The sequence below is a fragment of the Papilio polytes genome, unplaced genomic scaffold, assembly GCF_000836215.1.
Source record: "Papilio polytes unplaced genomic scaffold, Ppol_1.0 DF823923.1, whole genome shotgun sequence".
NCBI lineage: Eukaryota > Metazoa > Arthropoda > Insecta > Lepidoptera > Papilionidae > Papilio > Papilio polytes.
The window spans coordinates 1877356-1893816 of record NW_013525281.1 but is presented as its reverse complement, the minus strand read 5'-3'; the positions used below and the strand labels follow the sequence as shown (position 1 = coordinate 1893816).

The window sequence follows — 16461 nt, the reverse complement described above, 5'->3', positions numbered from 1 at the left end:
ATGACATTAAATAATGTTGTCAGGCTCAGTAACAGCCTTTATTTCCAAAAAGAAAAAAAACGGATATTGTGGTATTTAAACTTTTACATATTAATAAAAACTGTACACGTGTAGATCTTACGTGTGCAGTTATTAAAGTGCCAATGCCTTGATTTATTAAATGAACTTTAATACCAAACAAAATGTATGGGATTTTGGTTACCATGACACCTGTTTTGGTGTAAAGCTTAATAAGACTACAGTGTTTTGTTTTGTAATTGCTAGCTCTTAACTACTCCCTGCTTAAAAAACTTACTGAAATAACTACTATAATGCAAATATCAATGGTTCAACCTGTTTTCAAGTTAGAATTAAATCATAAAGTAACGCCGAGTGTTGTAATAATAGCAAAATACGATGGTACACACCCATGCTTAACTGCGTCTGCTGGTTATGATAAAGTATGATTATTTTTAGTATTACTATTATATTATAGCATCGAAGCATATTCGAGGTAGGAAATATTAATAGATGTATGTTTTTAGATAATAATTCACCATCCATACGGAGGAATAACCAGCGGGCGAGCTCAGCGCTCCCACGCACATGGAGAGGTATCAGAATTAAACGTCAGCCAGGCGGTGGTAGCTCTTGCCGCTGGTCCACTGAGACCTGATTGTACCAGAGATATGCTATTAATTGGATCACCAACTCAGATACTTGGTACGTCTGGTGTATTATGGGTTTTAAAGCTTATACATATATATAAATACAGTTTCTTCTGTTCATCGCTCAAAGTCGCACTATATATTCGTATTTTTCTCTTTTCTTTCGTGCTATGAGCTGAAGAGAGCTAACAATAAGTTGCTTTTAACGGTCGCACGTCGTTTTTAGCGTACGATGTTCACGATAACTCTGACCTATTTTTCAAAGAAGCCCAAGATGGTGTTAATGTTTTGGTAACTGGCAGTTTCGGAAAAAGCAATGAAATGCTCGTTATTGTGGGCGGCAACAGCTCAGTGCAGGGTCTCAGCTGGGAGGGAAATGAGGTGTTCTGGAATGTGGTCAGTGGCAAAGTAACATCAATGGTTACGTTCGATTTTGATAAAGATGGTGAAAATGAGGTAAATATAAAATATTGTACTTTTTCCGTAGACTGTAGGTTGTTAAATCTCCTCTGTTGAAAGGAGTTATAAAAACATTATGAAATACGAGCTGTTGCCCGCGACTTCGTCCGCGTGGTATTAGAAAACATACGAACTATATAAATTACAAAAAGCTACGTATCCCTAGGGAACCGAACATTTCTCGGGGATGAAGCTTATCCCATGTGTACTCCAGACTTTGTTTTCTATCTGTGCCAAATTTCAATAAGATATATTGAACCGTTGCAGAATGATCGAGTAAACATTAAAAAACTAAATTAATGAATCCCACGGGAACCGTAACCATTCCCGGGATAAAAAGTAGCCTGTGTGTTGTTCCAGACTATGCTCTAAAGCTGTGCCAAATTTCATGGAGATCCGTTCAGCCGTTTAGGCTACAAACGCTAACAAACATCCATCTATCCATCCATCCATCCATCCATCTAAACTTTCGCATTTATAATATTAGTAAGATTACTTGCCGCCTTTTTTCGCTCGTAAGCTGTGTATATCTAACTTTACATTTTAAAAGTAAATTTAGTTACACATTTGCGTTTTTAAAATACCGTTTAAATAATCCATTTACAAATAATTAAATGTCCTGGGAAGTACTATGAGACTATCTTGCTTACTTGACTAGACTTGCTGAGGAATGAATAAAGCATTTTGATATAAATGTTTTCTTTTATTAGCTTAACATTTTAAAGCCGTTTTATTACTACGGTAGTTATTTTTTGCAGTTGTTAATAGGATGTGATGATTTTTATATCAGAGTGTTAAAAAACAATCAGTTTATTATGGAGCTTGCAGAAACAGGTTCCGTAACCTGCCTGTCTCCCATCACTGAAGTAAGATTTGCTTACGGACTCGCTAATGGCACAATTGGTATTTACGAAGAAGGGTTACGACTGTGGAGAGTTAAGGTAATTTTATTCTTTGATTTGAACAATTTATTTTTCGTACTATTTTGTAAAAATTACTCAATATGGCAACATTAACGTATGCTCAAGACTCAAGAGAGGTAGGCAGAGAATACAAATATCCATTTGATCCACATCTTCACAATCTATTCAATCAATCTTCTCCATTACTGCATTTGCATCACAGTTTCTAATATCACATTTGTAATGTAATTTAGCATCATTATTATATTAGGCTCGAAAAGGCTCTTTCAGAATCGAATCTCGGTTTGGCGATTTTAGAGATATTCCTGTGTATCCTTGTTTGTCCAACAGTCAAAACAGAATGCGATAGCTCTGCAATGGTCCGGGGAGTCGCTGGCGTGCGCGTGGGCGAATGGCCGACTGGACTGGCGCGACGGGGCGTCGGGCCGCGTGCTGCGTCGCGTGCAGATGCGCGCCGGCGCAGCTGCCATGCTTCTTGCTGACTACCGCTCTCTCGGCGCACCGGATCTCGTCTGCGTGTCTGATAGAGGCGAAGGTACTACTACTTTTCGACCAATTACTCCATCTAGTTGTCGATGCCAATCGCATCGTGTTACTGCCCTTGGTGCCGCTTTAACTCAACTAGTCCCTGAGCGAGAGTCCTATGGAGCCCTTTTTTTTGAATGGCGGGAAGGCGGGGTAAAGATTGTGATATGTGAGAGTAATTCGCAGACTTTTTTTTAGGTCATGTCTGATGTCTTTCAGCTAAATTTAATCATTGACTCATATTTCTTCTTAGTGTTAGGATACCCACCTTACCATGAAAGCGTTGGATTCAACGCGACTTCAAAGAAGGTTCCATCGGAAGAGGACCGACTAGCGATCACAGAACTGCTAAACAGAAAACAAATGCTGATGGTGGAAATGCAACATTACGAGGCAAATGCGGCCAACGAGGATTTGGAGGAACGCCCTGCTACTGCCATGCCAACTAACACGCGGCTTCAAGTCGCTGTCACTCCCAATGTTGATGAGGTAATGATCGGATTATGGTTGAAATGCTTACTTATTTCCATTTAGGTCTTAAATTTGAATAAGTATAGAAACACCTTCACGTGCTTGGCGGGACAAAATAAACTTGGGACGTGTTTGCCAAGTATGAAAAACTATTACTCACACATATGGTTGGTTTTTTTTTTGTTTTATCATAACCTTTTTTAGTACAGTCTTTTATGTGTTCCTACATAGGGTTGCTTGGATCTGGCGATATCGACGAATAATGAAACAATCGTTAGAGCGGCTTTAGTACTGGCTGAGGGAATATTCGAGAGTGGGGAGACTTTAGCTCGACATCCCCCAGTAAATAGCTTGCGTTCCATACTGTATGCGCCGCTGAGACCGCCCAGAGATGTTCCTGTTGATGTACATATTAAGGTATTCAATCTTTAATAAAGTTGAAAAAGCATCCTGCCTGCTTTTCTATTACTCTAATACTCGTACTTGAAATAGGGTTTGTTCCAGGCGTTAGTTGGTTACGCCGAAAGTGAACAATTTCATATCTTCGAGCTCACAAAACACCTACCAAGGTTTGCGATGTATAGATCAGCGCCATCTACATTATCAAAAACCAAATGCGATAATTTCGTAACATTTCGAATCACAGAACGTATTCAGAGAATATGTATTTGGATTAACCAGAACTTTCTATTGGATGAAGAAGTGGCGATCGAAAATGAAGATTTAAAAGAACTTAACATTACATTTTTAAGTTTAAGAGATAAGTCTCGATTGAATATGAGTTTTGCAGCGGATGGACAAGTCAAATTTGCAACTCCTGATATAGGTTTAGCTGGTGATTTGATACAGAGTTTGGCAATTTACTTGAACTTGGCTGATTTGCAGGTGAGATGTAGCTTTTGCCCACAACTCTATATGCACAGAATTAAAAAAAAATCAGCTTTTGCTTTCTTCAGACTTAAAATTGTAACATCCATCCATCACTATTTTCACATTCATATTAGTAAAATTAATATTCAATATTTAAATTTAATTCACTAGTGTTTTTAGATGTAATAGCTTTTCTAACTACCCTCAGGTGACCTTGACACTTTTAATTACAATGTAAATCTTGTTTATTCATAATGTTTAGAACATTGCATTAGTTTAAAATATCTGGGTTTTAACATTACTTTATTACTGCAAATGAGAGTTTACGTAGGTTTAAATAAATAAAAACAATGAGGGTATTTCAATAAATTTTATAATCATAAATGTCTTAAGTTTAATGCAGATCTCACTTCATTGTCCATAAAGTTCTACAAAACCTACACATTTTACTGGATTGAAGAAGAACATGTTGTTGTGTGGTGGTTCACGTTGACTCATTGCTTTAACTACTTCCTGACCGATCACACCACCGACCACAGCGGCTGCTCCAGATAATATTCCAAATACATCAGTCAACAATGCGTCACTGATGAATCCAACCGGCAATGAAAGCTCTTTCACTAATTCATCTCTCATACGCAAAAGTACTTCTGTGTCCGCTTTTCTTTTGGCTGGATCTGGATTCCTATTGTATTCATCTCTAAAACGAAGCAAAACCTTCATTACAAAGTATGAAGGGTCACCGCGTCGCAATCTCGATCGTAATTCAGGTTTAGACCAGTCAGCGGACAACGCATTCTGTAGGGGCACGTATATCGCACGTCGTTTTACCGTAATACTAACAGTCGCCGCTCCACTCTTCTCAGTATCGTCGGGACCTCGTTTCACGGGTCTGTGCTGTACTATCTCTTCTGAATACTGATGGTCGACCAAGTCAGCGAACATGTATCCGAACATACCCCAAACATCGCCGCAAAGGAACTTTTTGTTTTTGTCTCGGCATATGTTGTTGATACGCTCCAATTGTTCTTGTTTTAATCCGGTAGCGCAAACGATGTCAAAGCTCGTAAAGAAGCTGTCTGGAAGCGAATCTACAGCTTTCGTTTCTGTAGTTATATCCACCATAGGATTTAGTGCCTTGGCCCTTTGAAGCGAAGCTTCCGCTCTATTTTCGCCGATTTTGTCAGGAGGGGCCAAAAACTGAGAATATAAGTCGATTTCTTTAAGAACTTCATTGTCTTGCAGACAAACACTTTTTACTCCAGATAATATTACGTTTTTCGCTGTTTCGGCCCCGAGACCGGATAGACCGATTATCAAAACTTTGGAGGCGCGTAAACGTTTCTGTGAATCTAAGCCCCAAAGGCGTATTTGTCGGTCATATTGTTCTGCTTCCGCTTCCGACAGTTCAATCTCATTGTTTTCAACCATCTTAAATGAATTTTAACACACTTTCTCAAATAAACAATGCAATAATTTGCTTATGAGATTTAAGATTTTGACAAAGCAATGGAAATGACATTTGACAACTAACCTCAATTGAAGCGACCGACGCCAAAACCATAGTGTTTTTTTATACCGTAATCGAATCGGTAACGAATTTTAAAGAAACATTTTTTATTCACAATAAAAAAAAACTGTTACGCTACAATTTAATTAAAACGTTAGTGGCTATACCATTTTGTAAATTAATTAAAGTGTTATGGTTATATCTGTTATCATAGTCAACGGCTCACTTTCCTGAAACCGAAGATAAACTCCGCGAAGAAATGGAAAATGCGTCACAAGTAGGAGAGACAAGATCTCGCCTAGCAGCTGAAACTGCAGAAAAAGCTCAATTAATAACTGCATTATTACCAGCAGCGCAAGATGCAGCTTCCTATGACTTGTTAGTATCCAATTTAGTTTTAATTTCCTTTAACAAAGCAATTTTTTTAAGTTGGTTTACAAATGTTATCTTACTTTTATCGCATTTTTTTTAAATTCATCAATTTGTTTTAAAGAAAAGAAATGTTAAACCGGTATAAGGAAGTGATTCTTTTAAACGAAGAATTGTTAACTGGATGCCACGTGCGGCGTGCCACTCAGGAGCAAGCTGTTAAGTCCCTTAAAAACTTACACATAATATTACGACAAGCTGCACGATTGAGAGGTAAACAGAAACCTCATATTTTTTATTGTTTTATTAATCTGCTTTATATATCGTCTATGGTTTATGCTTTTTTTTCAGTTGGAAAATACAGCAAAGCTGTGATCGCAGCTTGCAGGAAGGCAGTACAAGACAATAATACAGAAGCATTAATCAAGATATTACAAGCAGGAAATTGTTGAATTAAAACAATATTTTAATTATAAAATACATTTATTTAAAACACTTTTATCTATCAGTCAAATTATCTAGGTTTTTAAATTTATTTATTTTTTAATTAAAAAAAATGCAAGTTCATAGTTGCAGATCTATAATGGGTATTGCTTTAATTATTTTGTACTTGGTTTATTATAGTTATTAATTGACACAAAATACAACTTAAAAGAAAGTAACTTAAATAGCTAAATTATACTTAAACATAACATCTATATGTAAACTTCATTGCATTGTTAAACTTATTTGAAAACATTTAAACAATCACTGCCGGTCACAAATTAAATAAAAAAAAAATCAACTTAACTTACATTTGCTTACATTAAAAAACTCCTTTCAGGTGGGAACGTTAACTCAAAACTTTTAACACCTTTTGATCTCTTCAATTGAATTTCAGTAATTATTTTGGCTTATAGTTTAATTAAGCCGTTAAAACAAAAATAATCTTGCAACATTGAAACAGTAATTCATAAAAACATTTAGAATTAGCTCCTTATGGTAAAAAAGGAGAATTTGATGTTTTAACAATAAGGCACTTCCAAGGCACATGAGAATTATTCATCAAAATTCTAATAATCTTAAGGCACAAATCTAGACTTGAAATTAACAAAGTAATGTTTTATACCATAGGAACAAACTTTACCACGTGACATCTTCGACTATAGACAATAGACAGAATAATAGACCATAGACAGAAAATACAGCAATTAGACCATAGATAGAAAACGCCATGACCATATACCTTACACAGTGATATCTTTTGTAGCATAATGCACATCGTCAGCGCTTATATTTAATAGAAGCCTTGGTTCAGAGGGTTTCGGCTCCACGAGCAGTAGTTTGACGGCGGCCAGTCTGGCGCAAATGGCCTGCGCCTGAGATGGCGTCGGCGGCCGTATACTGGGCGCGGATGCATATGGCCGGCCCTCTATGGCCACTATATCTGCTGCTTTAGCTAGCGCACGTGATAATGTCGTTTCATCTGAACCTGTTCTTTCAACCTAGAATAATTGTTATTTATTAGTTTTGCAACCATAGAGATGGTAATTAGAGAGCAAGGTGCTGTATAAATTTATTTAACGATTTTTGTAACTGTAAATTATTTAATACTGGCTGTCGTCCACGTCTTCGTTTGGGAAAAATTAAGAAAATACTTAGTATACTATGTGTACTTCCAAACTGTGCTCTACATTTATGACAAATTTAATTTAAATTCGTTCAACCGTTTAGGATAAATCTTTGAATTAATATCCATTTTTACATTCAAACTTTGGTATCTACTACATTAGTATAAAGTATAAAACGACATCTACTAGATTTTTTTTTATAAAACCTACGACTAAATAATTTTGCTATACAAAAATAAACCATAACACACTAAACTTAAGGTTTAATACATACCTCAGCAGCGACCGCTCTCAGCATGAGTCTTTCAGCGGGGGAGCAGGCTTTCAGGGCACGTACTACTGCACTAGAGGCGGCTTCAGCCAGCGCGTGCTCCACCTCCCCCAAGCCAGCGCGTCCCGCACCCGCGCCAGCACTGGCCAGCTCCAGTGCGCGAGAACACAGCGCCAGCGCACGACGCGCGTCGCCTGAGACTGCTGCCACTTTCCTATTACAATGTTCACATTTACTCCAATTAATAAAATCATTTTATATGTAGAATCGTCAAACATATAGTCCCTACTAAGACGCTATTAATTTTTCTTTTATCGATGATCGAAAAATCCAAAACATATAAAACTGACAATTTTCCATTAGTCATGTGTTTATCACTTATTTAATCGTGTACATTTTGTCAATTTTCCTAGCATTATTGCCGATCGAAAGTCACTGTCTAACAGGAAATGTGAAGCTCTAGAACTGCTCCAATTAGTAGAATAATTCGACTGATTGGCATCGCTCGCTTGTTAGCCATCTTATATAAGAAAAAGGATATAAAAAGTATAAATAAATTCACTTTACATTATTCTTAATACGCGGTTTAATTCATTTATGGCACTTGGCCAGCACAGTTGATCAGTAGCACTCAATAACTGGACTGCCAATCAAAGCATAGTGTATATGGTAACTGACACCAGAGTTCATACCAGTTTGAGGTGGCCAAGCGCAGATGGTGCTTAGCCTAAACTTTGTTTATGAGTAACTAAGCTCGAGGACTCCCTCAGGAGACTCGGGACGAGCCGTTACTTTGTTATTATTACCGGACTAGTTCACGCCCGCAACTACGATCGCGTGGAATTAAAATAAACAAAAGTGAGTAGCCTATGTGTTCTTCCAAACTATCCTCTATCTCCACACCAAATTTAATGGAAATCCGTTCAGCCGTTTAGGCTACAAACTCTAACAAACATCCATCCATCTAAACTTTCGCATTTATAATATTAGTATGATTGTATTTGCAGCCAATTTTATTGGCCAAGTGTAAACCTGTTAACTAAGCATTATTTAATTTACCTGGCTATAAGTTGCACCGCGTCCGCAGTAACATTATCATGTCCCAGTCTGGCAGCGACAATGCGCTGCAGCTGCGCGTGCGAGTACGGCGGGAATGTTAACCGTGTCAGCCCCACACGGGACGCGACTCGTGATGCCAGCGCACGCTCCGGTAAATCCATAGTGTTGGCCACCGCCAGTACAGTCAGCAACGCGCTGTCATGTGTCGACCACTCCATTATACTGTACAGCACGTCTTGACGTCTGGTGCATAATGCGTCTAACTGGAATAAATTTAGTAGCTTTTTCTACTGGTCTATATTCTACACTAGCTTTCACACGCGACACTACGTGTAAATTAAAAAAAAAATAGTAGCCTATATGTTCTTCTAGACTATCATCAATATTTATGCCATTTTTCATCGAGATCTATTTAGATTTAGGCTACAACTCTAATAAATATCCATCCATCCAAACTTTCATAATTATAATTTTAATAAGAACATCTGTGTCAAATTTCAGTGAGATCCATGGAGTAATTCTGGAGATATGAAATAACAAATATCTAAACATTTGCATTTATATTACTGAGATTTAAAAGAAATTTATAAACTACTAAAAATATTGGTCCTTCGAGTCGGATAAATTAACAAATCAAATTACATTTTAATTTTTCACTATACAAGATTGGTTTAACTTTGCTACCTAAATAAGCGGTACTAGTGTCAAACCCTTTAACTTAAAAAAAAACTATTAAGAACATTTTATATTTGTGTGTACTTTTATTGATTGTACAAACCTCATCAACAACTAAGACAGTAGGTGTTCTCCTCGGACCGGGTTTAGTGAAACGCTTCTCTAACAAAGAGCAAGCTTGTTCCCATACGACAGATTTACCTGAAATAAACAATTTAAGATTAAAAAAGCACAGAACATCTTACAATTATCCGTTAAAAAGATATTAGCAAAGCCTATTTACATTTTATTACTTGTATTATTAATTAGACACAATTAATTATAACTAATATTTATGCCACATTCCCAGGGAGGCCCTGGAGTGGATCCCACAAGGAACACGAAAGCGTGGGCGCCCTATACAAAACTGGCGGCGTTCAGTGGCGGCCGTCTTGAAGGTAATCGGGCTGTCATGGTCCGAGATACAACGCTGAGCCCAAGACAGAGCGAGCTGGCGGCGTACTGTGGACGTCCTATGCCCCACTTTGGGGACATAGGAATAGAAGAGAGAGAGAGAGAATATTTATGCCAAATTTCGGCATAATGTATTGAGCTGTTCTGGAGACATGCAACAATATAGTAACAAACTTTTGCATTCATAATAATAAGATATTGGTTTTCACAACAAATATCTAGATTTTCAAACCTATATATTACAAGCTTTGGCCCGTGACTACGTCCGCGTGGAATTAAAAAAACAAAAGTGAGTAGGCTATAGTTCTTCCTGATTATCCTCTACAATTATACAACTACAAACTCTAACAAACACAAGATTAAAGGCCTGTTCCACCACTGGCAGATAGAGGCTTAGATAGTTTAAAAATAACGATGTCAGGTAAGGGAACAAAATCCGATATTTCCTATACAAATTGGATTGTTATCAGACAATTAACAGTTTGGTGGGACAGGCCCTCAGTTTTTGTTTTACATCGACAAATTGATACAGTTCAGTTAAAATTTATTTAGAACTTAGCTTAGTTTAAAACATTTTTGTGTATACTCACCAGTTAGTTGTTTATATATTTGCACATATGCTTGTCTAGGTTCGGCAATCCTCATTCCGTTGACCTCAACTAATTGAAACTCGGGTAGATCTGATTCTTCCTTCAGGACTTTCAGTGCGGAGTTCACGGTTGCCGTTTTACCTGTACCTGGTACTCCTGATATGTACATACATCTGAAATTTAAATATATTTTATTATTATAAAACTTCCCTTAAGTCGGTTTGGTTATATTCATGTGTTAACAACTAAAAATTGACTTCAAGACTTTGGTACTGTTTGAAAAAATAAAAAACTATTGGATTGTTTTTAATTTTGAAAATATTGAAATATCAGAACAAATGGTAGACGTAAACGTGAATATGACTTTCAAAATAACAATGAACATACATAAATTCCTTCTATAAAGATACTTTATGGTGTAGAAATATAATCATTGTCACTTTACAAATGAAAACATATATAAAAGCGTGTTTAAACATTTCTACTTACCCACTTACATTATCTAATAATTTATTCCTAACATATAACAGTATTTCCTTCATTTGACTCTCTCGTCCCGGCAAGGATTGATTTTCTTTTAAAAACTCTGCAAATGTCAAATTAAGAATATTTACGTAATAGTTCACATTATGATAACCCTATGTACTCTTATAAGATCTCTTTTTATGAACAATTCCAAGAAATAAATTACAAAAAGATTAATAAAAGATGGGGAAATATCCACTTTTTGTGCATCTCTCTGTTAATTAAAGATAGACAACAAATGCAATTGAATATGTCCATTGGCAACGATCGCTTCGCTATTTAGGCGAATACAGCTGTCCATTTGCTGATTTACCACTTTATAAAATAACTAACTGTTGCTTGCAACTTCGCCTGCGTTAAATTAAAAAAAAAAAGTGGCTTATGCTATTCACTGATAATGTAGGTTTTTAATAATAAAAAGGTTTTCGAAATCAGCCCAGTAGTTTTTGAGTTATTTCAATACATATAAAAATACAAATCTTTCATCTTTTTATTATAAAATATAAAAAAGACAAATTCGATAGTACCTTCTATATTATCTAGAGAATGTGCTCTTGAATGTAGAGTAGGTGTAAGCTCACTCATTAGTACCCTTTTAGCACTACGTTTAGGAGTTTTAGCATATGTCCTAGGTGTTTTAGGAGTTCTAGGGGTTTTGGGTGTTCTAAGAGCTGTTGGTGTTTTAGGCAACGGTTTGAAATCATCGTCACTATCACTTGTGTACCTTTTTATATTCTTTTTAGGTGTTCTTTTTACAGGAGAAGTTTCATCCGTTACATACTTAAGGGGATGTTTTGTTTTTCTTCCGGAACGAGTTGAATAGGTCACTTGTTCATCTAATTGGATATCAAATTCCTTCTTAGGTGTGTGAATAGATTCGTAACTTATTGATTCTCTTTTCGGTGTACTCGGTTCCACTTTTCTGATGATCAATGTTGGCATTTCATCGTTAGGATTTTCTTTTAAAACCATAGACAAAATTTCTTCATAATTCCTTGTTCTTTTTTTACTACTCTTCGGTGTTTCTATTAGCATTGGTTCATCTTTTGGTATCTTTTTCGGTGTTGTCTGAATGGGTGTTTGTTTTTCATTTTTATCGCATAAGATAGCTCGTTTTAGTAATAATTTTGTGTCATCTTTTTTTGTTACATTCCAGTTAGATTCTGATAATGAAATTCTGCTCATTCTTCGTGACAAGTTTGGTGTTTTCGGTGTTGATGATAATGAGTTGCTTTTTTTTGGGGTAAATAATAATTGTAATGCATTTCTTTCTAATTCTAATGCAGGTTCGAGGTTAACCTTTCTCCTACCGTTGGCTATGAGCCGATATCTACAGATATAATTGTATTGTTCAGTTCCTGTTATGACATTATCAGTGTCTTTAGTATGTGCAAGTGTTATGGAACATTTTTTATAAAATGTTTCTATAGAAACATGAGTGTCAAAGGGGCGATGATCTTCTATTACCTGGATAACACAAAATTGTGTTTATAACTATAATTATAGAAAGAGATGGATGGATTGTGTGAAAGGTGACAAGATCATGAAGGGAGTGATGACTGAAATGATGCATGATAGTTATTTGGAGGACGAAAACCAGGTGCAATCCTAAGGGAGTAGGAAAAGGTTAGGGAGATGATAATCTAAAACTTCAAGTTACCATTAAGTCACAGGGCTTAGTGTTAAATGCTTAACCATTGTTTTAGCTTAATACATCCATTTTATTGTTCTATAGCTAATATTTTATGATATAAACAATGTGCTTACCTCTTTGTCAAAGAAACAAATTTGATCCGATTTATTCAAACATCCTTTGGGCAAATCAGATGGTTTTGAGTACCATTGCACATTAGCTCTGTATGGATCAGTCTTGTTAGATAGATCCTCATACAATGATAATATTTTAGCAGCATCGCACCCCTCTTCCGTGTCCGGTTCGGCAGCGTCCGCATTAGAAATTAACACATAATCACCAATCTCACCAACAATTTCTTTGAATTGAAACTTTCTAGAAAACATTCAATTTAATAAATAATGTATGTTTAAAGTCTGAGTATTTGAATGAGCGATAAAATATAAGACTTTGCATTGAGTCTGTTTGTTTCTAAAGTTAAAAACAACGTTTTAAATAATATAGAAACTTACTCGTAGTGTTTGAAGCTCGTAGTAAAACATTTTTCATTAGGTATCTCGTCACTTAACCAAAGAACGGGTTTAGATTTCGCTGTTCTTCGTCTCATTATTTTAATTTATAATTTCAAGTATTTGATTTAATAATTGAAAGGTTATTGAAGTTTTAATTTACCGTTTATGTGTTTGATTCAGTTGTCAAATGGAATATCAAAGTCAAAAATTTTCGCGGGTTAAAGTATGAACTGACATCTGACACTGACGTGAAACTTTTATAAGAAATGTTTGTCAACTTTTTTTAGTTTTTAATTTGATGTTACATATTTTAAAAAAAACTGTTTTAGAATTACTCTGCTATTATAATCTTATCGAGGAAATGCTTCACATTGCGAAATGCGAACACTCTGCATAGTCTGGACTTTCTTACTGTGTCTAACGTATGTCATTGTCACTTGTCATTGTCATTTACACGTTTTGATTTGTTTTATAATTGCTTGGTTATAATTAGTTAATGCCGATAAAATGAAGTTAAAGCAAAAGAAAACGACAAAAACTACGTTATCAGAGAAAATCGCAGATGCACTTACTGTAAAACCACGTGCTGATATTGAAGACGATCATGTTTTCGGCACAAAACCGAAGACACTTTCACGTGCCGAGCTCAGCTCTTCGGATAGCGAAGATGATGCGTTAATCAGTGATTTTAGAAAGAGGAACGTTAATTTGTTAAGTGAAATCAGTAAGAAATACGAAGGTAAAGTCGTTTCACGGAAGGATCTGGAAGAAGATAGTGAAATTGAAGGTTCTGATGATGTGGGAGATTCCGCGGAGTCTGACAACAATGGTGAGAAGCAGGAACCTACCGATGACAGTGAATTGGGTGATGAGAGTGATGATTATAGCATAACTAAGATACAAAAGCAAATAACTGGTACAGATGAATCTGATGTTACTGAAGGTGGTGATGATGAAGATGATGAAGGTGATCATAGTGGTGATGACGAAAATGAAGGATATGATATTAGTGCTTTAGAGGAACCTGTTAAAGAAAATTTTGAACATATGAAAAAAGAAAACATCTCTGAAGAAGCCAAAAAGGGTGTTTGTGTTAGAAATGAATTATTAATATGGGAAGGTCTTTTAGAAATGAGAATACACTTACAAAGGTGTATGAATAGTGCCAATAAAATGCCTTTTAATGACACTTATGTTGAATTAAAAGAAAATACAGAGTTTATGGAGGAAAGTAATAAGACAATAAATAATGTAGCATTGGTTTTAGACAAGTAAGTATCCATAAAATACAATTCAAATTAGCTTCATATATGTATGTTAAGTAATGGATTTAATGCAATATGCAAAAAAACAAGCTAAATAATCGACTACATTTAAAAGTGTTGCACTAAGATACTTATGCTTGTTGAGTTTTTAATTAAAACAACTGTTTTTTGTTTCAGATTATTAACTATTCAAAATATATTATTTAAAAATTTTCCTGAAACTAAATCACTTTCAAACAAGAAGACAGGGGTTGAAATAAAGAAAAAAGATGAAGAAAGTGATGAAGAGATACCAAGCGATACAGATAATGAAGAAATACCCTCTGATACTGATGAAGAACCAGAAAAAATACCAGAAAAGGAACAAAAGGTAGATATAACCAAACCATCAAAGAAACGGAAACTCGAAGACTATGAAAAAGAACTTGATCTCTCTCATAAAGCTTTCAAATCCTTCAGAGATAATACAATACAGAAATGGAACGAGAAAACTCGTATTACAGCTAACATAAAAAATGCACCGACAAACACAATATTACAACAAATAAATTACATATTGTCCGATAGAAACAAACTAATTAGACGGACACAATTAAAACGATCCGAATACGATATAATTGGTTACAAACAGAATGAGAAAAATAAAGAAACAAACGAAAATCATGTTATAGCAGATAGAAAAGAAAATGATGAATATATACCGGAAATATTTGACGACAGTGACTTCTATCATCAGTTATTACGGGAATTAATTGAATGTAAATCAGCGGATATATCAGATCCTGTACAACTCAGTCGGCAGTGGATAGCGTTGCAACAAATGAGAAGTAAAATGAAACGAAAAGTCGATACCAAAGCAACTAAAGGTAGACGAATCAAATATGTAGTACACAACCAGTTAGTTAACTATATGGCTCCGGAGAAATCCGCTTCCTGGACAGATGAGAGTAAAAATGAATTGTATAGCTCTTTGTTTGGTAAAATGTTTGAACACAACAATATAGGCTTGAATGTTAACTTAGAAAATGGTAAAATAAAAGAGTGATTTTGTCAAATTTCGTTTTGTTTTAATCGAGGTTACTCCAATTGTTTAATATAATTTCATATCACCAGCATTACAGCACACCCTAAGAGCGTGCTATTGACTAAACTATCGCACAACTTTTAAGTCTCGCTTTGATTCCTATGAGCTTGTATGGAGGTTCATACTACTTAATTTTAGTTGTGCAACTAAACAGTTGAATTGGCAGCGAAACAATCGACAATCGCACAACTTGTGCGATTATTTAGTTTAGTCAAAGGTGTGCCCGCTATTAGTGTGATTAATCTTTTTTTTTTTATAACATAAGGTGGCAAACGAGCAAGCGGCTACTTAAAAATAATAAATAATAAATACTAATCTTACAGTAAATCTACACTAAGGGTATGAAAATTTAAGTGTTGCCATCTATTTGTGGATCTAATGCGGGTGATACGATGCGATTTATTTGCCGATAAAGTACAGGAAGTAATAGTAATAAAGAAGCGTTTAACGATCGCATCGGAAGACGCGCAAAATAAATTTGAAAACAGGTAATGTTTTTACATGTTTTTTGTATATATTTCCGTAACTATATCAAAATATTTCATCTTTATAGAATTTTATTTGTATCTACGGGGCAGAATTATAACCTAAAATTTCATCATCAAACTGCCATTTACGTAGTGTAGGCACAATGTATACAATTCTTCCATACATCCCTATCAGCTGAAATCCGAAGTCACTCCTTTAGGCATCTTTCAAACTATTCATCTATTATTTCTTCGGACTTCCTGTAGCTACTTTAAAACATATTTCATTAAATTTCTATCGCATTGGTTTTACAATAAATGCATCCTCATTAAATCTTATTATTACTATGTTTAGATGGATTGATGTTTGTTAGAGTTTGTAACGTTAATTGCTGAACAGATCTCAATGTTGGTCATAGATCTAGAGCATAGTCTGGAAGAACACATAGGCTACTTACTTTTCTTTTTTTAAATCCACGCGGACGTAGTCGCGGGCGAAAGCTAGTGTTTAATTTATTTAATACACTCCTTTTATATTTGTTA

At 35.4% G+C, this 16461-nt stretch overlaps 4 protein-coding genes across 5 annotated transcripts; 2 read left to right on the top strand and 2 right to left on the bottom strand.

Moving 5' to 3' along the window:
* Positions 1-294: 294 nt before the first annotated feature.
* LOC106102164 (Bardet-Biedl syndrome 2 protein homolog) lies at positions 295-6246 on the top strand. The gene is made up of 11 exons (XM_013281576.1): positions 295-440; positions 525-702; positions 874-1103; positions 1865-2047; positions 2360-2564; positions 2808-3043; positions 3257-3442; positions 3530-3910; positions 5620-5783; positions 5899-6047; positions 6126-6246. Exons 1-11 carry the CDS (start codon positions 312-314, stop codon positions 6224-6226), a joined length of 2142 nt encoding a protein of 713 aa, XP_013137030.1. The 5' UTR covers positions 295-311; the 3' UTR covers positions 6227-6246.
* On the bottom strand, positions 4251-5433 carry LOC106102163 (SUMO-activating enzyme subunit 1). The gene has a single exon (XM_013281575.1). The coding sequence runs from the start codon at positions 5324-5326 to the stop codon at positions 4307-4309; it is 1020 nt and encodes a 339-aa protein (XP_013137029.1). The 5' UTR covers positions 5327-5433; the 3' UTR covers positions 4251-4306.
* A 742-nt stretch (positions 6247-6988) lies between the features above and the next one.
* Positions 6989-13306, bottom strand: LOC106102472 (origin recognition complex subunit 1). 2 transcript variants are annotated; one of them, XM_013281968.1, is made up of 9 exons: positions 13103-13306; positions 12725-12965; positions 11485-12424; positions 10922-11018; positions 10433-10605; positions 9493-9590; positions 8715-8977; positions 7659-7869; positions 6989-7258 (listed from the first exon to the last, which is right to left on the bottom strand). In XM_013281968.1, exons 1-9 carry the CDS (start codon positions 13195-13197, stop codon positions 7001-7003), a joined length of 2376 nt encoding a protein of 791 aa, XP_013137422.1. In that variant the 5' UTR covers positions 13198-13306; the 3' UTR covers positions 6989-7000. The 2 variants fall into 2 exon arrangements, with proteins under 2 accessions (XP_013137422.1, XP_013137423.1); XM_013281969.1 differs by having other exon boundaries at positions 12725-12961; positions 13103-13305.
* Positions 13307-13508: 202 nt separating this feature from the next.
* Positions 13509-15423, top strand: LOC106102473 (protein Aatf). The gene is made up of 2 exons (XM_013281970.1): positions 13509-14373; positions 14545-15423. Exons 1-2 carry the CDS (start codon positions 13610-13612, stop codon positions 15410-15412), a joined length of 1632 nt encoding a protein of 543 aa, XP_013137424.1. The 5' UTR covers positions 13509-13609; the 3' UTR covers positions 15413-15423.
* Positions 15424-16461: the final 1038 nt, after the last annotated feature.

Coding starts and splice junctions, on each gene's coding strand:
- LOC106102164 (XM_013281576.1), top strand. CDS start 312: ATGCAAATATCAATGGTTCAACCTGTTTTCAAGTTAGAATTAAATCAT. Junction 441..524: donor CGTCTGCTGGTTATGATAAA/GTATGATTATTT, acceptor GTATGTTTTTAG/ATAATAATTCACCATCCATA. Junction 2,048..2,359: donor TACGACTGTGGAGAGTTAAG/GTAATTTTATTC, acceptor TTTGTCCAACAG/TCAAAACAGAATGCGATAGC.
- LOC106102163 (XM_013281575.1), bottom strand. CDS start 5,326: ATGGTTGAAAACAATGAGATTGAACTGTCGGAAGCGGAAGCAGAACAA.
- LOC106102472 (XM_013281968.1), bottom strand. CDS start 13,197: ATGAGACGAAGAACAGCGAAATCTAAACCCGTTCTTTGGTTAAGTGAC. Junction 12,966..13,102: donor ACGAGCTTCAAACACTACGA/GTAAGTTTCTAT, acceptor AATGTTTTCTAG/AAAGTTTCAATTCAAAGAAA. Junction 9,591..10,432: donor AATATATAAACAACTAACTG/GTGAGTATACAC, acceptor TGTTTATTTCAG/GTAAATCTGTCGTATGGGAA.
- LOC106102473 (XM_013281970.1), top strand. CDS start 13,610: ATGAAGTTAAAGCAAAAGAAAACGACAAAAACTACGTTATCAGAGAAA. Junction 14,374..14,544: donor GTAGCATTGGTTTTAGACAA/GTAAGTATCCAT, acceptor TTTTTGTTTCAG/ATTATTAACTATTCAAAATA.